Here is a 26,144-nt window from a genome sequence, read left to right as displayed (position 1 = left end):
CTTCCTCATAGTAGCAAAGGCAGGACCAAAGGTGGCTCTGACTTCCACACGGTCTCGGATCCAGGCTGGCAGCTTTTCCAGGATAGGTGGGCGCGCATACCGCTGATCCAGGAGCACTATGCTGGCAAAATCCTTCTGGTGCCTGATGGCCCTGCCTGGATGGGAACAGAGGTTGGGGCTCTTACTTACACTTGCCTCCCCCACAGTACATTTCTATCGTGTTCCCTCCTTCCTGTCACCTCATTCTCCCACCATGCATTCCAAGAGCCAGGAACCCACACCCACCTATAGATTGGTTGACAGCCTTCATACACAGATTCTCCACCAAAGCCTTCCCTGGGGGTGGTTGACCTGGAACTCTGGGCTGGGAAGGGCAGAGGAGAGCACCTGTCAGTATTTTCTTGCCTCTTGCTCAGTGTTCTGAGAAAATGATACCACTAGGCATGGGACCAAGAAGAACAGCAGGCTTCATGGGCACCATGTCAACACATGCTACAAGAGATCACAGAGCAGCTCCAGAGGGCAAGGGGGTGCGTCCCCTCCCCTGGAGCAGACAGGAAATGCTGGCATGTCAGGGGGCAGTGGGGAAGTCACAGTGATACAGCCCTTCGTGGCCCTAGAGGAGAGAGCACAGTCTCCCCAGCCATCTCCTCCCATCCTCTGGACACGAGATACTCACTAGGGTCTGATCCAGGTAAGCCATCTTCTCTTGTAGCTCCGGAGACTTGATGTTGGGGTAGGGCATGCCTACCATGACCACACACCTAGGGCGGAGGGAGCCCACACCATGTAAAGCAGTCAGGCCCCCAGCGCATCTTTAAGGCCAGGATGAAGGACCCAGGCCTCACCCACACGTCATCAACGTCATCAACAACTACATCCAGCACTCTTTCAGCCCCCTCAAGTTGTGCTTGCTGGCTCTACCTCTCCCTCCCCACCCTGTACCTGCACCTGGAACAGGTTTTCTCAGCTGAGACTGGGTGCAGGCTACATGAACTGAGTCCTGACAAAATCATGCTCTGCCTAATTTCCACCTGGAATCAAAGGCCAAAGCACCTCCCCACACAGCTGAATGACCAAAGCAGTCAGTCAGGGATAGCATCAGCTTGCAGGCAGGAACCCAGCTGTTTGGAGTGAGGTGTGGTCAGTGTCAGAGCCCAGGAGATGAGAGGACCCACGACTTACCGGCCAAGGTCATCAGAGAAGTTAATACCTTCACTCATCTTTCCTCCAACCACAGAGAGGAGCAGAGCACCTGTCACCGTGCCTCCCGCCTGGCCACAACACTGCAGGAAATACCAGCCCAAAACTCGGATGCCACCCAGAACATCTACAGCTGCCAGCTCCACATTTTCTCTGGACCCAAGGCCTCTGAGTTCCACTTCTCACCTTAATGCACCTGGAATACTCCATCAGCACCTGCTCCACCTGGTTTGCTCTCTTGGGTTCCTGAAATATCTGAAGGAAAACAGACATCTCCCAGGAAAGGGTTTCAGAATGCCTGAGTCCCTGTCTACTCTTGGCTTCATGTTTTTGAGACTGGGAACTGAAGACCCCCAGACAGTAAGGGGCTCTAGGGAAATCCTACAGAGGTGGTCAGGGGTTAGAAGTGGTGGAGGCAAGGCACTAGCAGAAGCCCATACATGAGGCCTCACCTGGTTTGACATGCAGAAGTCCTAGCAGGAACTCTGGGTCCTATCCTCACAAGTGGGAGTTCCAGCTGAGCGCTCACTCACCTTTTTCCTGACAGCCAGGCGGGCCAGCAGACCACTCTTATCCCAGTGGGCATAGACCTGGCGCTGGTACTCGTAGGAGGGGAAAAAACAGACCACCCCTCCAGGGACCACAGTGCACAGGTTACAGAGAATGCGACCGGTCTCATCCATCTAAGGAAGGAAGACAGCCCTCCCTGTAGCCATATCCAAAAAACATTTCCTAACTTTGGGACTCAAGACCACGTATAGAGACCCAAGGGTGGCTATAGCCATGGGGTAAGGGGCATGTCCCATTCCCCCACCAAATCCCATGCCTACCTGGAATAGGAATCAGAGGAGAAGGTACCACCCTCCCCACCACACACATCACAATCCTAGTGCTCCAGAGCTAAAACCTGCTGCTGGTATGCCACCGAAGCCTCCTTGCTCCAATTCCCAATGCACAGCGGGCCACTGGGGATTAAGCACCATCTACGACAAACTGGACACTGAAATCCCCAGGTGCCCCTCTAGCAGTGGGCCCTCAAGCCCAGGGCAGGGACCGATAAAACCAAATGGCCAGAGAACCAAAGGAAATGAGCAGCTTTCTCACCAGGTTCTCTCATCCCTCAAGGGATGCCTCGAGGTTCTAAAAAAAACTATTTAAGAGTCTAAGGGGTGAGTGGAAGAGGAAGCTCAGGCCTCCCCTGATAAGAATCCAGATGGACACTAACCATCCTGTGCCAGCTCCACAGTGAAAGACCCCAGGACTAATCTCCTCAACACCTGAACATTAAGCATTGGCCAGAGTGCCTGGCACCCCAGAAACTGCTCTCCTGCCCTGGTAAAGGCTGTGGTAAAGTGAGTAGGCTGGTACTAACCATCTGTGGTAGCTCTCGTTTCTGATACGTGAACTCCAGCTGCTGGCTGGAGGGCCCACTGCAGATGATGAGCGGTAAAATATTGTCCGGAGGGATCACGTGACCTGCAGAGACCCGGTGAGGGGCTGAAAATGAGGTGCTGACTATTCTGTAAGGCAGGGGTCCAGGAAGAGCATTTGCCAACCCTGTCTTCCACAATAGGAAAGGGAATTCCAACACTCAGCCTGCCTACCCTGCTTCCACAGCACAAAGGGGGAGGGAGCACGGAGATTAAGTGAGCTCACGTGAGAGCTGGCGAGTGCTGGAGCCTCATGGCCTCCTCAACCCCTTGGGCCTGATAAGAGCACAGAGTCAAACTGTGACAACAGGGGCTGGAGTATGACACATGGCCTACCCTGGACACGGATTCTCACCACAGGAAAACTCCACCACTCGCTCAGCTTCCACCCCGGCACAGGCCAGCAGCTGCTCCCGGAAGTCAGACACCTGGAGACAACAGCATGGCTCTGTGTTAGCCCAGGGGCCAGGGACAGCAGGCCTGAGCAGGCAGGGGGCCTTGGCAAGGAGAGGGGGAACGGAGGGAGAAGACCAAAGTCTGGACTAGGAGGCAGTAAGTCCATAGGAATAGAAAACAAATAGGCAAAAAGAGAAAAAAATTAACAATACTGGGTGTTGACAGTCTCAGTGAGATTGTGGGAAAAGCAAAGGAAATCTGGTAAATGAGGTAGAGAGGTTCTCACCCCCGTCGCCATGCAACGAAATCACCCATGAGAATTCTAAACAAAACCCACAAAAAATAAAAATATAAAAAATAAACAAAACCCACGTGCCCAGGCCCCAGCCTAGACCATTAAGGAAAAAAGGGGGGTGGGGTGGGCAGGGAGACCCATGCGCTGTTTTAAAGCACTCCAGGATTTTCACGTATTAAATTGACAAAAATCTATACAAATGTGACCACTCTGTGGAAAAACAGGCACTCAAACTGCTGGGGGGCAGAGGGGACAGACCAGTCACCTCCAGCAGGAGGGGAATCTGACCATATTTAAGAAATTCGACAGATTTTTATTTTCTACCCTGGCAGTCTCCCTACACAGGAGGGCCTCCAGACCCAACACAGACACAGGGACGTTTCCTGCACAGTGACCTGTGAGTGCCCCACTGCCCTTCAGGAGGGGCCGGGTGAATGTGCTATGCTGAGGGCTCCGTGGCCAGCAGGAGGGACACATATCACCTCGGTCGCTGAGAAGCCTGAGGGCCACAACACACTGGTGACTAAACGCTGGCCACACTGCCTTTGACATAGGAGCAAGGAAAGGAAGAAAGTAAGTAGAAGTATTTGCTTAGTTCTGCAGAAAGATACAGTGGAACCGTGGAAGGAGAGACCAGTAATAATAAAAATGATTGCCTTCGGGTACAGGGAGCAGCTTGAAGCTGGACAGAAGTGGGACCTTCTGAATGCATCTTTTTTTTTTTTTTTTAAGACTTTATTTATTCATTCATGAGAGACACAGAGAGAGAGGCAAAGACAGGCAGAGGGAGAAGCAGGCTCCCTGCAGCGAACCTGATGCAAGACTGGATCCCCAGACCTGGGATCATGACCTGAGCTGAAGGCAGACGCTCAACTGCCATCTAGACGCTCCAACACTTTATTTACTTGAGAGAGAGTATGCACGCACAAGCAGGGGGAGCAGCAGGCAGAGGGAGAGCGAGAAGCAGGCTCCCCACTGAGAGGGGCTCAAACCCACTGAGCTGAAGGCAGACGCTTAACCAACTGAGCCACCCAGGCACCCAGACTATAAAGGATTTTATTTTTTTTTTTTTTTTTTTTTTTTTTTTTTTTTTAATTATTTATGATAGTCACAGAGAGAGAGACAGAGGCGCAGAGACACAGGCAGAGGGAGAAGCAGGCTCCATGCACCGGGAGCCCGATGTGGGATTCGATCCCAGGTCTCCAGGATCGCGCCCTGGGCCAAAGGCAGGCGCCAAACCGCTGCGCCACCCAGGGATCCCTATAAAGGATTTTAATACATGAACAAAAATCTAAGTCTAGACAAGAAAAAAGCAAAGTGGAAAACTAATAAAGCTACAGGGATGACTAACAGCTGGGGTGAGGAGCCCCTGAGTGTGGGAGCACCAAGGAGCCTTTTCTACCAGCTAAGTCCACTGTGAAGAGGCATGCTTCTATGTGCCACTGTGTTGCTTAAAACAGACAAAAACTGGGCATCTAACAAAAGAAGAGTGGTTGTACAACGTACAATATATTCACATGATAGAGTTAAGTACAGCCAGAGCACGGTGGGATAAACGCATACTCCTGACAAGGCAGAATGTTTACGACATTTTGTTGCTGCATGAAAAAAAACAAATCATAGCACCAGCATGTAGAGATAGAGATCTTTGTTTTTAAAATATGTATGTATATTTTTAAGAATACATACAAAAACTAGTTAAATGATACACACTAAAATAAAAAAATCTCCTGGTGGAATTATCTATTTTTTTTCCTGCTTTTGCTTGTCCCCTGCTGCCTACAATGAAAACATAGTGAGTGTGTGTATATATGAATTTATAAGAGGTTGTAACTAGGGTGGGTATAAGAAAGGAATGGCACCAAGGCACCCAACGGGGTCCTCAAATTCCAGAACAGCTGCCTTTGGGAGAAGTGTGATCCTGTGTCTACACAGAAGCATCAGCAGCAATGCCCCTGGGGCTGAGGGCTCAGGCAGCAGACAGCACAGCAATGCCCTCTGGTGGACGCTGCTTGGCCTGCTCAGGCTGACCCCTCTGGCATGGGGACCCACTGGACAGAAGAGAAGAGGCCTGACAGTCCATCCTTCCCTTGTCCCAGTCCCATCCCAACATCCAGGGCACAAGAGGCTGGATCTGTTTCCCTTACCGGCTGCATGGTACCCCCTGCAATGACCACAGCCCGGCATTCCTTCACCACCTGGGCAAAGTGCACGGCTGGATTCAGGAGCAAGAATTTGAGGCTACTCTGACTAAGGCTTCCTGGAAAAAAAAAAAAAAAAAAAAAAAGATAGCTCTGGGGGGCAGGGGGTGGGTGGCAGGCCCAACAAAGACTTGCTTGAGTGTGAGGTAAAGGGGAGGTCAGTTATGTCTACATAGGAGCCACAGGAGATACCATTTTCCTTTTTGATTAGATCCCATTTAATCTCCAGGACAACCCCGAGGTAGTCATCTCCCTTGGCACATTCATCTTCAGGGAGATAAACACAGCTTGGAGATGATAGAATCAAGACTCAAACCAAGATCCATCTCACCGTCAATCGCTAGGCTACACAACTTCTCTCCTAGTCTGGCTCAACACATCCCGTCCTCCCAGCACCTCACACCCTTCCTCACCACACTTCCACCACCCTGCCCAGGCCACAGGACACCAGTCATCACCACCCTGCTTCCTGATCCTAACCCAGGGAGGTGCCAGGGTGAAATCTTTTCCTGCTCTGGCTTCCTGGGCTCCATGTGGGTTCCTCCTTGGGATTACCTTGGCGGCTCAGGATAACCCTGCCATCCTGGTTGGCAGTGGTGAGGGCTGCAAGGAAGGATTCAATGTGCATCAGTGGGGAAGCCGGCCGTGGCACTCTGGCCTCACCGTCCTCCACAGGGGTCACAGGAGCTGCACAGAGCAGAAGGAAGAGGGTCTGGGACCATGGATGAGGTGAGAGGGAACCCCTGAGGCTGGGCTAAAGCCATTCTCTCAGGGAGAGGAGTCCAGGCCTGAGAGACGGATGTTCTTGCCCTGTCCCCCCACAGCCCTGCAGCCCAGTCTCCCCACTCCAGACTCACTCTTGGTGACTGTGGGCTGCAGACTCTGCAGGAAGTGCTGTAACCCAGCCAGGTTGGGCTGCTCCCTGGAGGGCGCGAGGACTATGCCGTACCTCTCAGTGAAGCCAAAGAGCTAGAAAGGGGTAAGAGAGCACAGAGAGGGATGAGGGTGCAGCACTGGGAGCCCTGACTGCAGGGAGGTTATGCCATAGCCCAGACAGCCCGCTACTTGCCTCCTCACCCACGGGGCCTCTTGGTGGCCCACCCCACCCAGCAAACAGCACCCTGGGAAGGAGGGAGCAGAGGAGATCAAGGCATTGTGAGGGAAGCCTGGGGGTGCTGCAGACCCTGGCCAGACCCAGGAAGGGGAGGGCGCACCTTTCTGCTTATCATGCTCTTCTCACAGTAGTGGCGCACCTGCAAAAGCAAACACACTGAAGGCGCATGCAACAATTGGAGGGAAAAAGGAAACCGCCACCTTCCCAAACCCCTGCAAGCATGACTCACTGCCGCCACCTGGGGGGTCCACCGCCTCCCTGTGGCTAAGCCCGTCACCCTCGTCTCTTCAGTCACTCCTCTCCTGCCACCCCCACACACAACACAATACTTTCCCACAAGAGCCAGCTTCATGCACGCTGTCCCCTCACAAACGTGTCTGCACGGCTCTGACCCTCTCTAAAGGTACTTGGTGACAGTTACATCCCCTCTGTTCTCCTTCAATGTGACAGCACCTAAACTGAACCTTGAAAGATTCAGAGTTTAAAAAAATATGTATGAGCAAAAGCACAAAGGAGGTAAAGCTTGGGGCATGTTCGGGGATGTCTGATGTGCACAGTATGTGTAGCTTGGAGAAGGAAGACAAGGAGTTGAAGCCTTTGAAGATTTCTAAAAAGAGCACTATCTTTCAATAAAGCTCCACTAGACTGTAGTGTAGGAAAGACACCAGAAGGGAGAGAGAGTGAAATCGGAGAGCAGAAAGAAGGCAAGACAAAAAGAGCCTGCCCTGACATAGCAGCCGTGGGAATGGAAAGGCTGCGAGAAAGTTTAAGAGCTATTTCCAGCTTTGGGGCCAGGGTACTGTTTGGACGTGGGACCCAGAGGGAGAAGAGGAGAATCAGAAAGGCCTCAGACTGTCAGCCTGTTGGACGGGGCCATGGCAGTGACTGTGACCAAAACGGGTATGCTGCAGGTAAGCTGGTTTGAAGACAAATGGGAAGGCAGGAGGGAAAGCAAGCAAGGTCTTGAGTCCAGGCAGGGGAATTCACATACCAGCTCACACACCAAGCACCATCTGCTCACTTGTGTGCAGTCTGCGCCCATCCCTCCTGGGGTAACCTCTCCCCACCTCAGGTCCCTCTGCTCTCAAATGGTGATGGTACATCCTACCCTGGAGTCACAGCACCCAGTGCATGGCCTTGAACACACAGGAAATGCTCTGTATTTTCAGTAATTTGCAAGCTCTCAGTCGTTGAGTCAAGCAATGGTGGCTGTACCCTGCACAGCAGGCCAGCCTGGAGCAAGCTACCACCAGAGGCTGAACTCATTCAAGCCCAAGGGTGGAGGTGGATCTCAGCTACCTCAGCCCAACAGCAGGATCACGTTCCCAAAGTTAACCTCCTGCTCTGACTAGAAGCACAGGGCAGAGACTGTGCCGAAGAAAGATTGAACACAGTAAAGGACTGGCAATTTCTATTTGTGGTTATTTGGGGTAATGAAAGGCACCTTTTCTCAGCATTCCCTAGGACCCTTCAACCCTGAGTGGAAGATTCTTTTTATTGCTGATGCAATGCTTTAAGGGATAAGTAATTATAAAAATCTACACTGTAGATCCCCAGGCTTCTAGACTGCTTGAGGACAGAAGACATTTACTTTTTATTCCTTCCAGTCTTCACACAGTGTTTTGCTCATAAGTGATAATAAAGATAAGAAAATTGGATATACAAACACAAAAAGGTGAAAACCTCTACCTTGAACAGGTTGATGTTGTCGATCTGGGTCTGAAAGAGGAAGTCATTGATGGTCTTCAGCTCTGTCCCTAGGTAAATAAAGAAGGGCCTTGGAATCCTTGCTCTGAAGTCCCAGAGGTGAGCTCAGACCAGCTCTGCGCCTCTGAAGGCAATCCTCTTACCTGTCTGAGAAAGACTCTGTGTGTTGGGATTCTGCTTAACGTTCCCTAAAACGGAGAATTCAAGCAGGTGGGATGGTGATTCTCTGACCCCCATCTTCTCACACTGAATACTGTACTCCTCAAATAAGAGCATTTATATCTGAACAGGTTTTTAGCCATTCATAAGCACCAAAAAACAAAAAACAAAACAAAACAAAAAGGACAAAAAAAACAAAACCCACTGGGAGAAAAAGAGGCTCCAGCGAGCCTCAAAATCTGACCCACATTTGCACATGGAGCCAAAAGCCTTGTGATTTCATTTTTTTCATGTCACCTCCAAGGAGGCCGGGACCAAGCACCACTTTATGCAGATTCAAGGAAATGCTCAAGACGGCATGGCAGCCCATGGCAAGGCAGAGATGGAAGGGAAGAACATCAACATCTGACAAAATCCCTCCAGGAAAATGCTCCCCTGGCTTCCTGGAACTTCAGCTCGTATGGAAGCCTTCAGCTATATAGCCACACAGTAAAGGAAATGGGAGGTTCACAAGGCAGAAGCAGGTCACATCCCTGCTCTGGGCTTTAGTTTACTCATTTGTTAGGAAGGTGAGCATGCCTGCACTGCTCTCCTCACACGAGCGCTCCACAGTGACTCCACAGTCCTATCATGCTATGCTGCTCTTACTACCTGGAGGGTAGGGTCTGGCAAAATAAAAAGGACTCCGAGGGGGGGAAATAAACTAGTAATCTAAAAAAGGAGCTGAGATCAGACAATTCAACTAAACTATAAAAAATAAAAATCTTCTACATCAATGGCCAATACAGTTCCTGAGGATATAGAAGAGCCAAGTGTCCTAACTAGCATCCAGGGTGCAGACTACAGCAAGCTTAGGCCAGGGTTTCGCACGGGCAGAGTGCTCCTTACCACCCAACACAGTCACAAACTTCTCCAACAGATACAGGATCTGTTTGATGTACATCAAGTTCTTGGCCTTCAGACGCTTCCTGAGGAGACATCAATGGACATCAAGTGGTAGTACCCCATGAGCAACTTCCCTTCCAAGTGCCTCAGGCTGAGGCCTTTGTGTCTTTCAAAGTAGGCCACGAGCGACAGATATGCCCCCAAAGAAAGCTCGCTGTGACTCAAGGCCTTCACAGCCAGCTGCTACATCCTGAGTATCCTCGGCCTACATGGGGTACACACCACCATGAACACTAGGTGAACAGCACACTGGCTTACTTGGTGCTGGGCCCAGGCCAGAGATGGAGACCCGAGTGCTTTCTCTCAGAGACTGAGCAGGACTTTCCCTTCCCCCTCAAGAGGCAGTGTCTTACCCATATCGTTCCATATACTGGAGCAACTGGGAATGGGCCTGGCAGAGCTGGAGAGAACAAAGAATGGGTGTGAAGGTAGCCCAGGTTCTGAGCAAGCAGCCAGTGGTATCTTAGGTTATACCTAGAAAATGGCAGCCAGGCCACATGGCAGCCAAGGCAAAGAAAGTAGTAGGCCTGGGTACAGCAAAAAGTAGATTTATAAGGCCTGAAGCTGCTGGGAGCTGAGAGAGGAAGACAAGGAGGGTCAGCTACACCATCCACTTTGGGTCAGGGAAAAGAGCAAGAGGTTGAATCTCTCCGGTAATGAATCTCCCTGCTAGTTTTTACCAGGTTGGGCAAAGACGTGTTTTCCACTAAGCATATTGATGGTTCAAGGTAGCCATTACATCCTGGCTTAAGTTCAACCCAGGCACTGGTCAGTAGAAGTGGTGGTGGGGTGGGGGGAGGGACACCTGGGGGGGCTCAGTTGGTTAAGCATCTGCCTCTGGCTCAGGTCACGATTTCAGGGTCCTGGGAGTGAGCCCCACATCAGTGGGGAGTCTGCTTCTCCCTCTGCCCCTGCCCCTGCTCATGGTCTCTCTCTCAAATAAATAAAATCTTTAAAAGAAAAAAAAAGTGGTGGGATAGCACATGAACTTCAAAGGTCAGAAACCAGGGATCAAGTCCCAGTTCCACACTCATGAGCTGTGTGACCTTCAGTACACTGCTTAAACCCCCACTGAATCTCAGAGTTTTCTGTTACCTGGGAACACCAGCCCACATGGAGGCAGCATGAAAATTCATGATACTGCATGTGGTGCGGGGCACAGAATAGGTAATAAGTAGTGGCTCTTAGAAACCCAGAGCACCCCTCAAAGCAATGCCCAAGACATCAACTATGTGAGGACCCCTGCTTCCCTCACTCCATCATCCTGGGTTATAGAGAACTAGGTGGTAGCATCCTGGGCCGGAGGGACTCGGGATGACATATGCCAGTGAGGAGCAAGGAAATGAGCCATCTTGCCTGAGCTGGGTCCCCAGAGTTCTAAGATCTGCTGGGAAGCCAGTCAGCCTCCGACAAGGCCACTGCCTCGACTCAGTGCACCCTCTCCCAAGCCGTCGCTAGACGAATTCCAGGGCTGGGCACTCAGAAAAACGTTCCCCATCCCGGTGCCCCACAGCAGGCCCAGACCCAGGAAGGGGGAGGCCGACCCACCTGGGAACCGCTGACCTCCACACTGTGGATGCCCGTGATGGTGTCAATCAGGTTGTGCGCCTCATCGATGACCACCACCTGGCCCTGCAGCCGGATCCCTGCGGCCTGGCGGGTGGCCGCGTGCAGCAACATCTGGTAGGGCAGCACCACGAGCTGGGGGAGGGGGGGGGGGGCACCACCTGAGTGGCAGTAGACTCCCTGCTCTAGCAGCTGGGTTCCGCCTCATCTAAGCACTTGGTGGGAATGGCTTTCCCACCCAGAATATGTGCAGGGACGTTCAAGAGGGAAAGCTAGGGCAGGGTACTATGCTTTTAGCAACATACCCTTGCCTCAAGTTTCACGTGGAACATTAAGTACAAAAGCGACAAAACTGGAACCAATCTGATTCTAACTGAACCAAGAGCAGGGGTGGGAAGAGGGAAGCAGAGAGGAGTGCTCGGCCTGATGCATACCCCTGAGGTAGCCCCTGAGGCGCCCAAGGCTCCCCTGGTGTACTATAGGGTCACCCTGCATTCTGGTCCTGGAGCTGCTACTTCCCAGCTGTGTGACTCTGGGAAACTCACTTAGTTATTAACCTTTTCTGAGCCTTGGTTTCTTCATCTACAAAATGGACTTGCTAAACTCTATCTCAAATGAGGGCTAAGGGCTGGAGGTTAGGGCAACAAAAATAAAAGCATTCTGTAAATTTCTAAGTGCTACTTGTGAGGACGGTTTCCCAGTTAAAAGAACACTGATAAAGTGAAAATCCAGAAAACTGGGAAACTAAGGCCCAGCTTTAATCCTGGCTCCATTACTCACCTGATGTGAGAAAACAGATAAATCACTTAGCCCTTCTGGGCCTGTGTCCTCATGCATACGTATGGGTAATACCTGCCTTTGCTTTTTCATTGGGATACTACAAAGCAAAAACAAGGTTTGACAAGTGTCTCAAAAAGTCAAGATCATGAAAATTTCAGGACATCTTACTATATGTGCTCACAGGTATCTATGGCACTAACCTTGTGACCCCCCAGAAAGGACATGTGACAAAGATGGGGGCTGCGAAGTTTCTAGAATTTCCCTCTGAGCACTCATGCAACATAGTTCAGGGGTAGTATACTAACAATCATTTAACTGCCGTGTAAAGTCATCACTAACATTGTTCCCTAAATCTCTGAAAACCTACCTAATTTCTTCCTGCTCGTATGGAATTCTTCACAAATGAAGCCCAATTTCAAAAGTCGCTCGAATTACGCAGTGGCAAGAAGATCATAAAACTGTACCAAATAACAGTATTTTTGATCTGTCAAACTGACAGTTTTTCTGTGTGTAAAGATGAGACTCAACATGGCAAGTCTAAAGAAGACCGTCTCCTCCCACACTGGTAACTAGGTGCCTAGGTCAGGATGTTCATCCAAAAGGCCATGTGGAAACATATTTCTGTTCCATGCCACCCTGACTGCATCCTCTTAGCTCTGCCCCCAATTCTGATTTCACTAGAACTGTACACTTCCTGGCTCTTCTCATGCCCCCAGTAAGGCCAAATGTTCCTACAACCCAGAGCCAGAAGGGACCTGGGGCCACCTCCGTCCCTACACACCAGGACAGAGGGGGTGACAGGGCACCAGGGTGCAGTGTGGTCAGTCCAACCACAGCCAGGGACATCCTCCTGAATTAAGAGGAATGAGGAAATCCCTCATGGCTGAGGCCACAGTAGGAGTCAAGAGTTACTGCCCAACACCCCCAGGCTCTTTACCTGAGCTGCTGGAATGGCAAACCGGCTCCCATAATAGGGACAGGCTCGAGCCTCCTTCCCCAGGGCCACCAACTGCTCAATGTCCTTCACCCCCACCAGGACCTGGTCTCGGAGGAGCTGCAGCTGCTCATAGTTGTAGAAGGGGCAGGCGGCCTGGTGCTCCTGTCTTCTCCTCTTGGGCTTCTCTTCCTCAGCTCTGTTCTCTGAGGGGACAAAGGCAGAAGGAATGACAACTTCCACGGGGCCAGGAAGGGGTCTATGATGTCAAGACCTAACTCCGTAGAGCAGGGTCTAATAAAACCTTCCAAGTACTGCTTAGGATGGTCTCAGCACACCATTCTGGCATTTAACTTTGTGTTCTCTAGAAAAAGCCAATAAAATCATCTTAGAGCCAGGGTTCTGGACTAGCCACTATCCCAAAAAGCAAAACACCTTTTTCCAAGGAGACGATCTTTAGGAAGGACCCAGCTGTCTGCTCTGCCATCACAGCCACTGAGAAAACTGTCTCTCTACCATGTCACTGGCCTGCTTCCAGCACACCGCCTCCCTTCCCATCCCTTCTCAGTACTGCCCCAAGGCTAAATGAGAGTCCCAGAGGCTCTTTCCACAGCTCCACATACTGTGGCTACCGTGTTTGCTTCTCTGCATCTCCATGCAGCGGTCATTGATAAGCTGCACAGAACCCAGGGTTTTCACATCTTCATTTACACAAAGATTCTAGAAGACAGGAGAAAGAAAGAGGCACAGCAATGACTACATGATATACAACAACCCGCCGGGGCCTGCCCAGCCCTGCCGAGAACCAGAAGAGGCCAATCCTCCCCCCGTGCAGCCTGCCCTGGACCCACCACCTTTCCATGCCTAGAAACACCCAGGAAAGGAAGCAGGACAGCCCCCTGGCCTAAGACCCAATGCCTCTGTGTACCTGCCGAGAGCCGAGGGAGACAAGCCTGGTGTCCTTGCCAAAGGGGCTCCTCTGCACCTCATGCACAAACTGAGCCAGCTGGGAGTGCGTCCGACTGCAGTAGTAAATCTGCTCCGAGGAAAGGCAGGGGATTTCAAGGAGGAGACTACAACACTTCCAAATATTCTCTGTACATCAAGGAATGCATGGCCTCGTAGGATGAGGGAGTGGGGAGAGCAACCATAAATACACAAACCTAGAGCAACGGGACTATGTCCCATAGCAGATCTCTACTAACACTGGGCCCAGGCAGTCCCTCTCTCCCCATCTAGGCTCCAGAAGTGTATGGGAACACCCACAACATGGAGGTCCCCTCCCCTCAGTCCTGCTTTGGCCCCTAACCCAGCCCCTTTCAGGGCCTGGTCATCTGAGGACAGGCTGTCTTCCTGAGCTGTGGTTCCCAAGAGGGAAAGATTAGATTCTGGGGAGTGTGTGTGGGGTGGGATGCCCACATACACCTCCCAAAGGGTTTGGGGAACCGGCACTGAACAGGGTGAGGGGTGCTGAGCTGTGCTCTATGCTCCTCTGAGACTGAGAAGAGCGAGAAAAGAGGAAGAGAAGTAGGGGGGAAATATCTACCCTAAAGAGAGACAACAGAAGTCTTACACAAATGAAAACCACACGCTTTTAAACATGACAGGTGTCAGAACTCTACGTACCTCATAGCACTCCATGCTAACAAAACACAAATAAGGGAGCCATAGGGCAGGGTGCTCTTGCTCCAACCAGCCCTCACCCCCTGCCGCCCCACAGACACACCACTGGTCCAGGTGCCTGCCAAGTGAGCACCTCAAAAGCAAGGTCTGGGTCCGGTGAACCCCAGGGTCAGGAAGCTAGAGTCTCTTCGGCAATGAAAGAGTGAGAAACAGCTAGGAGGACACACAGAGCCCTGCTCTCAGGACCAGGCCCAGAATACCCAGGACACAATGTCTTACCTTAGTTACATGTTCTTCCTCTGGATCATCCTCATCCTCGTCCACTCTGAGAGAGAAAAATAACAGAAAAAAATAACAGAAAAAAACAGTTTTCTCAGGGAACTCAGGTCAAGTAAAAACACTTAACTGAGCAGCTACCATGTGCCAGCAACTAGCCCCGGGCCTAAGCTCATAAGAGGCAATTCCTGTCATTGGAGGCCAGCAGAGCTGAGGCTGGACCTCTGAGCCAGAGGGGGACAGACACATCCCAGCAACAAAGTTTCACCAAAGCAAGTGCCTGCTCGCTGTCAGGAAGACACAACAGGAAGACACGTCGGCCTGACGCCAAGCCCATCCTCCGTCACTCAGGAGGGATTGAGACAAGGCCACAGTATTCCCAAAGCCTAGGTTCGGTCTCTGACTCTGTCCTCACTGCCCACTCTCCAGCAAACTGGAGTTCTCTCAGCTCCCCACAGAACTTCACTCTTTACCACCTCAGAGCCCTGGATATGCTGTTCTCTTTACCTGGAATGCGCTCTCCCCTCATGTCCTCTTTCACCTAGCCAACTCTGTCAACCTTGAGATGGCCAATAAACACCGCAGCCTCTGGGCAGCCTTCCTTGACCTCCCCTAGAGGCTTGGCTGGCCCGCGACACAATGCTGTAGCCCCCTGCACCTATTCTTTGTAATACCCATCTCATTCAAAAACCATTTACTCTTGGTCTGCCCACCCCTCCAGATTCATGTCCAAAGGCAGGACTCGGGGATGTCTTGCTTCTGAGTGCTGGGGTCCCACCCAGGCCTTGGTACACAGCAGGAACTCCATGCATACTTCCTAAGAAAAGTCACGACCAACTAACTGACCGAATAAAAGACGCTGTCCCCCAGAACCAGGTAGACCTCTTCTCTCCTCGGCACCTCAGGGCTGTCCTCCCCAATAACACATGAAGAGCCCACATGCACTGAGGGCTGGGAGGGATGTCAACCCTGCATTACAAGGCCGCACGGTTAGTCAACAGGATTAGTCCAGGCTCCTCAGAAAACACAAAACCTTTCACAGACACGATCCCCCGGCAGAGCCAGCACTGGGACTCTTTTCAATCACCTGGTAAATTAATTAAATAAAGGGGGGGGGGGGGCGGCGCAGAAATGCCAATTTCCTTGAGCAATCAGAAGAGGAGTTATTTATAGGGTTGCCTTCCGGGTCAATAAATAAACAATTGTTCAGTCAGCATTGTCTGAAAGGCCTGGATTTAAATTATTTACCACAAAGTAAGCAAACTCAATAGGATGTAGGTAAGAAGCTGGATGTGTAAAGAAATGAAGAGCAAAAATGTTCTATTCAGAATTGGCTGTGTTCTCAGAGAGGCCCAAGTCTCTTGAAATGTCAGGACACTAGAAGCTGTAGAAGTCAATCCACAGGAATAATGGCTCAGGCCCAGACCCTAAATAGCACTTTGTTTCTCTAATATTCACAAACCCCACTCAAGTGCTTTCTCTTGTCCCGAGGGGGGCTCTTGAGAAATACAAGAGTGAGCCAGCAATCTGGAAGGCAGGTGGCAAAGGGTTTATGGGGCACATGCTGCTCCTACCTCCCTGAGGTGGGATGCATCAAGAGGTCTGGCCATCTCAGCCCTGAACTGAAATTAGTTCTAATTAATCCAGGTCCTAAAATCTGTGGTTAAGGAGCAGGCCTCTAGCACCAGTGAAGAAAAGCCCAGGGCCAGATGATTTCCCTGTCAGATTCTATCAAATATTTAAAGAAATGATGCCAACCCTTCTCAAACTCTTCCAAAAAACTAAAGAGGGAACGCTCCCAAGCTCATTTTACAAGGCCAGCATTACCCTGATACCAAAGCCACCTAATGACACTACAAAGATGAGAAACTACAGGCTGGTATATATCTGATGAAAATACATGCAAAAACTCTCAACAAAATACTCACAAACCGAATTCATTAGCACATTAAAAGGGTCATGCCCCATGATCAAGTGGGATTCCTCCCTGAAATACAGGATGGCTCAACATACACAAATTATTAAATGTGATACATCAGTCAGTAGAATGATAAAAGTCACATGCTCAGCTCAATAGACATAGAAAAAACACATGACAAAATCAAACAACTGTTCATGATAAAAACACTTGACATAGTAGGTACAGAAAGAACATACCTCGACCTAACAAAGGCCATCTATGACAGGACTAACATACCCAACAGTGAAAGGATGAAAGCTTTTCCACTGAGACAAGGACTAAAAACAAGGTGCCCACTTTTACCTCTTCAACACTGTGGAAGTTCTAACCAGACCAATCAGGCAAAAAAAGAAATAAAAAGCATCCAAACTGGAAAGGAAGAAGCAAAACTATCTGTTAGTAAATAACACGATTATACATATGAAACCCTTGAAGATAGCTCCAAAAAACTGTTAGGACTAATTAACAAATTCAGTGAAGTTACAGGTACAAAATCAACACAAAGAAATCAATTTCATTTCTGCATACTAACAATTAACTGAGACAGAAATAAAGAAAACAGTCTAATTTACAGTGGCAGCAAAACCAAAAAAATACTTAGGAACTGGTTTAACCAAGGAGATAAAAACTTGTACACTCCAAACTACGAGACTCTGATGAAAGAAACTGAAGACGACACAAATAGCAGAATATCCCATGTTCACAGGTCAATTTAATGCTGCTAAAATGTCCATACTACTGAAAGCCATCTATAGATCAATGTAATCCCTTATCATGATTCCAATGATATTTTTTTAAATGTTTTATTTTTTTATTTTTTTAATTTTTATTTATTTATGATAGTCATAGAGAGAGAGAGAGAGAGAGAGGGGCAGAGACACAGGTAGAGGGAGAAGCAGGCTCCATGCACCAGGAGCCCGACGTGGGACTCGATCCCGGGTCTCCAGGATCGCGCCCTGGGCCAAAGGCAGGCGCTAAACCGCTGCGCCACCCAGGGATCCCTCCAATGATATTTTTTACAGATATAAAGAAAAATCCCCCAAATCATATGGAACACAAAAGACCCCAAATAGCCAAAGCAATCCTGAGAAAGAACAAAGCTGAAGGCACTCCCTGATTTCAGACAGTATGACAATCAAAACAATACAGTACTGGCATGAAAACAGTATGGTAATCACACCAGGATGGTACTACCATAAAAACAGACATGTAAGGCCAATGGAAAAGAACAGAGCCCAGAAATGAAGCCATGCAGGTACAGTAAAGTAGTATGTACCTTGACGAGGGAGCCAGGAATACTCAGGGAGGAAAAGATAGGCTCTTCAATTTGGTGCTGGGGACACTGCACAATCACATGCACAAGAATGAGACAGAACCCCTACGCTATACCGATAACAAAAACTAACTCAAAATGGTTTATAATCCTACATGTAAGACCTAAAATCATAAAACTCCTAGATAAGACATAAGGAAAAAGCTTCATGACATTGGTCTTCACAGTGATTTTTTTGGGCATGACATCAGAAGTACAAGCAACAAAAGCAAAAATAAACAAGCGGGATCATGTCAAACTGAAAAGCTTCTGCACTCGCAAAAGAAACAGTCAACAAAATGGAATAGCAACCAAGAAATGGGAGAAAACATTCGCAAACCACCTAATAAGGGGTTCATATCCAAAATGTAAAAGGAACTTCTACAGTTCAACACTAAAAAACAAATAATCTGATAAAATGGGCAGAGGAACTGAATAGATATTCTCCCAAAGACATACGAATGGCCAACAGGTACATGAAAAAAATGTTCAACGTCACTGATCCCCCATGGAAACCTATCTGTTACAATGGTTGCAATAAAAAAAAAAGATAAGGGTTGGCCAGGGGCACTTAGGTGGCTCAGTTGGTTGGCCATGATCTCAGGGTCCTGGGATCGAGCTCCATGTTGGGCTCCCTGGTTAGTGGGAAGCCTGCTTCTCTCTCTCCCGCCCCAACCCCGCTTGTGTGCTTGTGTGCAAATAGGCGTGTGTGGGCAGCTCTGGTGGCGCAGCGGTTTAGCGCCGCCTGCAGCCTGGGGTGTGATCCTGGAGACCCAGGGTCGAGTCCCACATCGGGCTTCCTGCATGGGGCCTGCCTCTCCCTCTTCCTCTCTCTCGCTCTCTCTGAATGAATAAATAAATAAATCTTATTAAAAAAAAAAAAAACAGGCATGTGTGTGTGCACTCTCAAATAACAAATCTTAAAAAAACAAAAAGGATAAGTGTCGGTAAGAATGTGGAGAAAAGGGAACCCTGTACTCTATGGGCAGGAATGTAAACTGGTGCAGCCACTCTCTAGAAAAGAGCTGAAAAACAGCTTGGCCATTCCTCAAAATATTAAAAACAGTAAGTACTGTATGATCCAGTAATCCCACTTCCAGGTATATATCCGAAGGAAATGAAATCCATTATCTCAAGGAGATTCCTGTACCCTCATGTTCACTGCAGCACTAAAGAAAACAATGAAAACAACCCAAGTATCCACTGACAGATGAATGGATAAAAACATGTCACACACTCACACAGAGAGAAAATATTCAGCCATAAAAAGGAAGGAAATTCTGCCATTTGTGACAATACAGATGAACCCTAAGGGTATTACACTAAGTGATGTTAAGTCAGAGAAAGACAAGTCTTGTGTCATCTCACATGTGGGATCTAAAAAACCAAACTCCTAGAAACAGAGAGTAGACTGGTAAGGGCTGAGGAGTGGGGTGAAGGCAGTCAAAGGGTAGAGACCATTATAAGATAACTAAGTTCCAGGATCCCAGAATGAGGACTGCCGTTAACACTATACTGTGTACTCCTACACAGGCAGGTGCCAGGGGAGCACCTGTTTAAAGAAACATTACATACATGAGGGGATGGATTTGTTAACTGCCTTTATCATGACGGGCATTTTGCACGTGTATCAAATCAAAGATATGCATCTTAAACTCACGCAACATTACATCCCAATTCTATCTCACTAAGGCTGAGGGAGCAGAAGTCCGGGCAGCCAGGACACTAAGCATCTGCGGGTGAAGTGAGAAGGTGGGTGAAGTGAGAAGGTGCGCTGCAGACAGGCTGTGAAGGTTTTCTCTGTTACCAGTCACAGAAAGTCTCAGACCCCGGAGCTATGCTCTAGGCAGACACAGTGGCCACAGCATCAATGACAACGTGGGACACATGGAAGTTGGAGTTCCCTTTAGAGGAGCAGGAAACGCCCCTCTAAGCTGGGAGCCTAAAAGGAATGACCCCTAGGGGCACCTATGCCTTGGGGAAAGAGCCACTGATATCAAAATGACCTTAATGCCCTTCCTAATGCCCAAACCCCATTACTCGGGCCACATGAGAAAAACACCCAGAATCCTCAGGGGAAGTACCAGGCCCAAACAGATGGCTGCCCCTTCTTTCCCCCTCTCCCTCCTTCACTCTTAGCTCAGCCCCAGAGTCTTCTGTGGGTCCCTCAAACCCACCAAACCTGGTCCCCTTTCCAGACCAGGGCACCAGCAGGCCTCTGACTGGGGTTCTCCTCCCAGGTCCTCCCACAGCTCTTTCTCACCCTTCTTCACCTCCCTGGAGGCCTCTCCTAGCTTCACCTAGAAGTGCAATCCCATGCTCTACCCACTGCAACCGGTTTTATTTTCCTCACAGGCAAACGTGCTCATTTCACACAGTTACGGTCTGTGTATCTATCCCAACACCCCCACCCCCCAACCACACACAGCTTTCCCAGGGCAGGGGTCATGTCCATCATACCTGGCATCTGGAACCACGCCCCACCTACACCAAACCCTCAGAGGTCACTTGTCTAACTGAAGCATGGATGAAAAAGGAGCCTCCCACGAGGGGCAGTGTGACCTCCTGACAGCCTTGCTGTCATCTTCAGCATCTTCTACTCCACCCAGCAGCTTACTACTCACAAATCAGATGCCCAGATGGAAGCCAGACGGTGGAAAAGACAACTCAGGAAACAATACGTTGATAGTTTACGTCATGTGGGAGCAAAGAGCTCTAGAACCAGTCTAGAGCCAGCCCATCTGAGTGCAAGTCCCTGCTCCTTTGCTTCCTAGCCCTTTGGCCTCAGCTAAGACACAGCCCCTTGCTGGGTGCGACTGGGAGACACACATGTCATGATGGTCACGGAGTTCCTACACAGGAAGCCAGTGCCAGCAGAGGAAAAAGACTGGGGGCCACATCCCCACCATTTATGCACACTCAGGAGGAGCCTGGCTGCAAGCAGGTCCTTCGGATGCCCTGTGAGGGACAAAGCAGCCTGTCTCTCTTTGGACATAGGAGGGGTGTCCCTGGGAGCCCCGGGGTAGACCGGGGAAGGGGCGGTGGGTGAAGGAGAAGCACAACCTTACCCGCTAGGCGCTCCCTTCTCCTCATCACTCTCATACTCGGCAAGGACCAGCTCCTCCTCCCCAGATGCCAGCTGCTCTAGTGGCTTGGCCCCGGTTCCTGCCGCAAGCATCTCCCTGCTGAGGCAGAGGAGACGCTCCATTTCTTCTTCCTCCTGTCTCTGCGTAGGAGCATTGCAAGCAGGAGAGAAAGGAATCTCAATACCAGTGCCCCCTGGCTGCCCTGAGTCTGCCTCAGAGTGGTGACAACTGAGGACAACACAGGCTCACAGCATGCACGCTGCCATTCCCACAGGCCTCTCGCTTTCCTATCGGTGTCTACAGCCCAGGTATCAATACCTCAGCTCCAGCTGCAGCTAGGGTCAGTGAGAACTTAGCCAGCAGGAATCAGGGCCAGAAGATGAAGGCCCTGGCCACTCACCCAAGAGAGTGACACCATGAGGCCCCACGCGGCATGATGGTGCCTGCGCACCATCCCTGCCACCCCCGCAGAAGACACTTACCACACGCTTGGCTGCATACTTGAGCTGTGCGTTGTGACGCATCTGCTGCAGGCGTTCCTCCCGCTTCTTTCTCCTGACCTGCTCCTCCTAGGGGGTGAAGAAGCCAGAAAGGAAACTCCTGCAGAAGTCCAGAACCATGGCCTTCTTCTAGAGTCTGGAGCTCAGCCGAGGGCCTCTGCACATAGGCCATTTCTCTCTTCTGTGGCCAACACATTCCAGGGATGGCAGCACACACACAACCCCTACCCCCGGCCACTGCCCCACAACCTTGAGGTCTACACACTCAAATTCATTCCCTTAATGGAGTTTGAAGCCACTAAACAGCACTGCCAATGGCAATGGCGAGGCTCCTTTCCCAGGTGGGTAATGCATGGAACCATCAACACCTGTCTAAAGAAGGCCTATTGACATCAGCTTTAAAAAGACGGCTCAGGCACAGCACTGGCTCAGGAAGGCGCTGCAAAGGCACAGGACACACTAACTCCCGGCATCAACCCCAAATTACCACCCAGGCCTGGTTCCTGGAGGGCACCCATCTTCTGTGCCCCCCCAGCTCACCTTCAGTCGGTCTACCAGGTCCCTTTCTTCTTTCTTCTGCACAAACTGAGTCACCCAGTCAGGCTCTCCCGCAGGGCTCAGGGTGTCTGGGGTCCTTTTGCAGGAGGCAGAGAGAGGTGGGGGCTGCTCCTTCCCATCGTTTAGGGGAGTAGTTCCAGCTTTAAGGAGACGTGCCTCTTCTTGATGTTTCTTCTGCTCAAAGTCACGGAGCCAGGAAAGGGCTCCACAAATGACACTTAAAGATTTTCCCTACAGGAGGAAAGAGGTCTTCAAAAAAGAGAATAAAAACCAAAGCTTTCCAAATGACATTTCCCATTTTAAGCAAGCCTTCCAGGAAGGTCTAACTTTGAATATTAGAAGGCGCTCTAAAACCAACCTGGGACAGGACAGGAAGGGAATTAGCAAAAGGACAGCCAGGAAAAACAGGAGAAAGGAAGAAATAAAAATAAAGTTCCTGGTTTAATTATATAGCTCACTGCTCCTAAGATAAATTAATGTGGCTTCTCAGGTTACACATAAGTGCTACAAGTTAACATAATTAGAAGGTGAAGAATTAGATAAATGGCCCCCCAAAATAATTAAAGCCAAAATATACATAGCTTGCAATCCTATATACTCACTAAGGGAGAGCCACATTTGGCTCTATGCTTTAATACAGCCCACATGCAGACAGAACATGATCAGTCCCGTGAGTCTCAGTTTTCAAAAAAATTTTAAAGCAAACTAATTGCTCTGGAGAATACAATTCTTAATGTAAAGACCAGAATTTTCCCGTGGGTCCTTGTTGTGGGTTGAAGTGTGTGTGTCCCCTCAAATTCATACATTAAGTCCTAACCCTAAGGGTCTCAGAATGTGACCTTACCTGTACTCATTAGGAGGAAAGGGGGCCCTGATCCAGTGAGACTGGTTTCCTTTCACAAAGGGAAAACTGGGCCACCAAGGCATACGCCCAGAAGGAAGGCAACACGCTAAGACACAGGGGAGGATGGCCACCTACACACTAAGGAGAGGACAGAACAGTCTCCTATCATGTGCCTGAGAGGGAACTCAACCTGCTGACACCAAGATCCTACACTTCTGGCCTCTAGAACTGTGAAGAGTAAGTTTCTGTTGTCTAAGTCCCCAGCCTGTGGAACTCGGTTATGGTGGTGGGAGGACTGAGACAGTCCTTCTAGGAGGCTGCTGCTTCTGGGGTCCAAAGGACAGTTCAGTTGAGGCAAGCCTCTCCAGAGCCAACATGTTCTGGTCAGGCAGTCAGTTCTCTGAGCCTGTTTTAACCCAGGCAAATCTTGGGAGTATCCAAAAAGGTCCTGAACCTCATATGGGCTTGAACAAACTGTTGGTTAAAATGCACAGTGTTCAGAGATGGGGAAAGAACAGAGCATAGTGGCTAAGGCTTCACGCTCTCAGCTGCCTGGCCAAACACTGGCTCCTCTGCTCACCGGCTCTGTGACCTAAGGCTAACCTCTCTAGGCTTGTGTGTTCTACATATACAAAAATAGAAACAGTTTAAAAAATAAATTAAAAAAGTGTGTGTGTGTGCGCGTGCGCACACGCATGCGTGCGTGTAACAGTACCTTCCTCAAAGTGTTGCTGCAAGCATTAAGTTCATACCCATAAAGGTTAATACCTACAACAGGGTTAGAACAATACCTGTTACATAAGTGAGCAACTGGAGCTATTTTTTGCTATTAATAATAATAAATTACATTCTGGAATAAGACCCTATTCCATCAGATTCTCGTAAGGTCCTATGACAGAATGGCACTTCTGAAGAATGAATAGATGATGTATCTCTGGAAAAGCCCCATCTATATTGTTTCTTTCAGTTTTTGATAAATACAGAATGGCAAAGACTTCCAAACAGCACTCCCCAGCAGAGCCTGAAGAGCAGCCATTCTGTATGGCCAGTAAAATGGGGAGCCACTGACTTTAGCCACCACCAAGCTAGGGGCAGGGGAGACACCCCCCTCTGACAATGGCCCAGAGTCAGAAAGCCAGCACCCTCCCCTGGAAAGTGAGCTGAGGAAGTTCCTAAGGGAATGGTTGAGATATCTTCCAGGAACAACCATGAACCTGCATTAACACAAAGAGCAAGGAGAACAGAGGCCTGCAATTCTATAACCTCTAGTTAGACAACAAAAAGCTGGAAAACGTTAAAGGAATGTATGACCAAATGCTCATCTAGGTTAGAAAATAGATTTAATAAAGTACCCACAACATACCCAGCTTTGAACATCTCGCGGAGTGTCATCCAAGACAGCACAGCTATAAAACTTATGCCACAATACAGAAATTAATTCATTCTAAACACCCACACCAAAGCAAGCACTGGGCCTGATCCTGGCATACAGAGCTCTCCAGAAAATGCCCACAGGCACAAACTTCACATACGATCTGCAGGGCGTCACATCTCCCTGTGAAGCGTGGACTCCAGGTTTCAGAGCGCACAAAACTGCAGTGTTACACATGGCACAACGGGCACAAGGTCGAGAGGTCAGCACGATATGGTAGACTCATGGAAGACTAAAAAGGTGACACATACAAGGGAAGCAGGCATCATCAGGGGCTAAGCAGGCAGCCTGGCCACCGAGGTAGAGGTCTAGCAGGTAAGGCACAGCAAGTAACAGTATGGTATGGATATAAGGCCCGAGAACCAAGGACATCGACAAGAAGGGCTGAGCAGAGGAACAGGCTGCATGGAACGGACAGAGGGCTGAGATGGGGACCTGAGCCTTCAGGATAAACAGGGTAGAATGAATGTGTGCTCTTCTGTGTTTTTTCTGAAACACGCTAAAATTACACCAAAGGAAAAGAGGCTGTGGTTTTAAAACCCCAGAAACAAAGAAAGTGGAAGACGGCAAAGTAATAGGTTTTAGGAGAGGCGGAAAGCAGAGCACTGGTAAGCCTAAGTGCCTGCAGAGATCTCCAATTCCTCCTCAGAAACCCCACAACTGCCAGGGACATGCCCTCCCAACAGAAAACATGATACGCACTCTCTGGAAGCACTTAGCCAGGGGGGCTCTGGAGATGGCAGGTCCAGAGAAGGGTGGGGAAGAGGGCTGGACTCAAAGCAGGACAGTAAGTGAAAGACCACATACACCCGGACATCCTCAAGAATATTGGACAACAGGCTGGAACTAAAAAGCAAGAGTTTAAAGTAGCCTTCCCTAGAAAAACTGCTTGGCTTGAGAGAAATCACACAGACACTGGTCACTTGAGGCCCCAACAGAGAGGCCAGCCCATCAGTTCACAACCAGCCTGCACCATAGGCCTGTTGGTTAGCCCTGTGGTAGCTTTTTGTTGAATAACAACAGAAGACAGCCAAGGATCACCAGACATTTGAGGAAAGTCTCTCAACAAAACACAGAATCCAAACTGGGGGAGGGCTAAGGATGGACGAGACAATGCAATGCAGGGTGGAAAAAATTCAAAATGTTACTTAACTGATAACCTCAAAAAGATCATTTCCATGAAATAAGAACCGGATGCTATTTTCTTAAAAAAAAAAAAAAAAAAAAGAATAAGAACAAATTCTTAACTATTAAGGCTAGGATAACAGAAATAAACTGAATAGAAAGACTGGACAAAAAAAGTCAAAGGAATCTTGAGGAAGTAGAATTTAAAGCAAAGCAAAAGCAAAATAAACCATAATACCCAAAGGGATGGGCAATTAGAAAACCTAATTACAGAATTAGCAAGGAGATCCAAAATTCAAAGAATGAGAGTATCAGGAAGATTATCAAACGTGAGAAAACGTCTCAGATGGAAAAATAGAGACCTCTAGATGCAAAGTGCCCATCAAGCGGCCAATACAAAGAACTAAACACTCATCAAACCCACCAACACGAGATTTCACAATACAAAGGACAGAGGATAACCTGAAAACTCTGGAGGGTGGAGTAAATCAAGTCACCAAGGACTGCGGTACAGGTTACATTGGACCTCCCAACAGCAACAATGGAAACCAGGGGGTAGAGGGAGCCAACTGTGAGGGAAAAGCATTCTGCAGCTAGAATTATACACCCAACCGAGCTATCGCCATTAATTAAGTGAAAAGACACATTAATACATTTTCCCCAGCCAAGTCTCAAAATCTTATCTCCTATCCAACCCT

The 26,144-nt window shown here is 49.3% G+C and overlaps 1 protein-coding gene across 2 annotated transcripts in view; it reads right to left on the bottom strand.

Moving 5' to 3' along the window:
* The window catches only part of DDX11 (DEAD/H-box helicase 11), a 35,104-nt gene that overhangs the window by 1,169 nt on the left and 7,791 nt on the right, over window positions 1-26,144 (bottom strand). Inside the window, exons 4-27 of one of the 2 annotated variants that reach the window (XM_025461786.3) lie at window positions 22,028-22,276; window positions 21,470-21,556; window positions 20,970-21,127; window positions 14,633-14,678; window positions 13,659-13,766; window positions 13,354-13,450; window positions 12,734-12,936; window positions 10,999-11,151; window positions 9,804-9,850; window positions 9,394-9,473; window positions 8,490-8,534; window positions 8,329-8,396; window positions 6,740-6,778; window positions 6,383-6,494; window positions 6,081-6,212; window positions 5,472-5,584; window positions 2,989-3,061; window positions 2,576-2,679; window positions 1,737-1,886; window positions 1,390-1,458; window positions 1,186-1,286; window positions 680-764; window positions 286-364; window positions 1-155 (exon numbers count right to left, since the gene is read on the bottom strand). In XM_025461786.3, coding sequence (XP_025317571.3) covers window positions 1-155; window positions 286-364; window positions 680-764; window positions 1,186-1,286; window positions 1,390-1,458; window positions 1,737-1,886; window positions 2,576-2,679; window positions 2,989-3,061; window positions 5,472-5,584; window positions 6,081-6,212; window positions 6,383-6,494; window positions 6,740-6,778; window positions 8,329-8,396; window positions 8,490-8,534; window positions 9,394-9,473; window positions 9,804-9,850; window positions 10,999-11,151; window positions 12,734-12,936; window positions 13,354-13,450; window positions 13,659-13,766; window positions 14,633-14,678; window positions 20,970-21,127; window positions 21,470-21,556; window positions 22,028-22,276 — 2,553 coding nt within the window. The remainder of the gene's footprint in view (window positions 156-285; window positions 365-679; window positions 765-1,185; window positions 1,287-1,389; window positions 1,459-1,736; window positions 1,887-2,575; window positions 2,680-2,988; window positions 3,062-5,471; window positions 5,585-6,080; window positions 6,213-6,382; window positions 6,495-6,739; window positions 6,779-8,328; window positions 8,397-8,489; window positions 8,535-9,393; window positions 9,474-9,803; window positions 9,851-10,998; window positions 11,152-12,733; window positions 12,937-13,353; window positions 13,451-13,658; window positions 13,767-14,632; window positions 14,679-20,969; window positions 21,128-21,469; window positions 21,557-22,027; window positions 22,277-26,144) is intronic. The other variant, XM_025461787.3, reaches the window with a different exon arrangement.

Source organism: Canis lupus, chromosome 27 (genome assembly GCF_003254725.2).
Source record: "Canis lupus dingo isolate Sandy chromosome 27, ASM325472v2, whole genome shotgun sequence".
NCBI lineage: Eukaryota > Metazoa > Chordata > Mammalia > Carnivora > Canidae > Canis > Canis lupus.
This window is presented reverse-complemented; position numbering and strand designations above follow the sequence as displayed.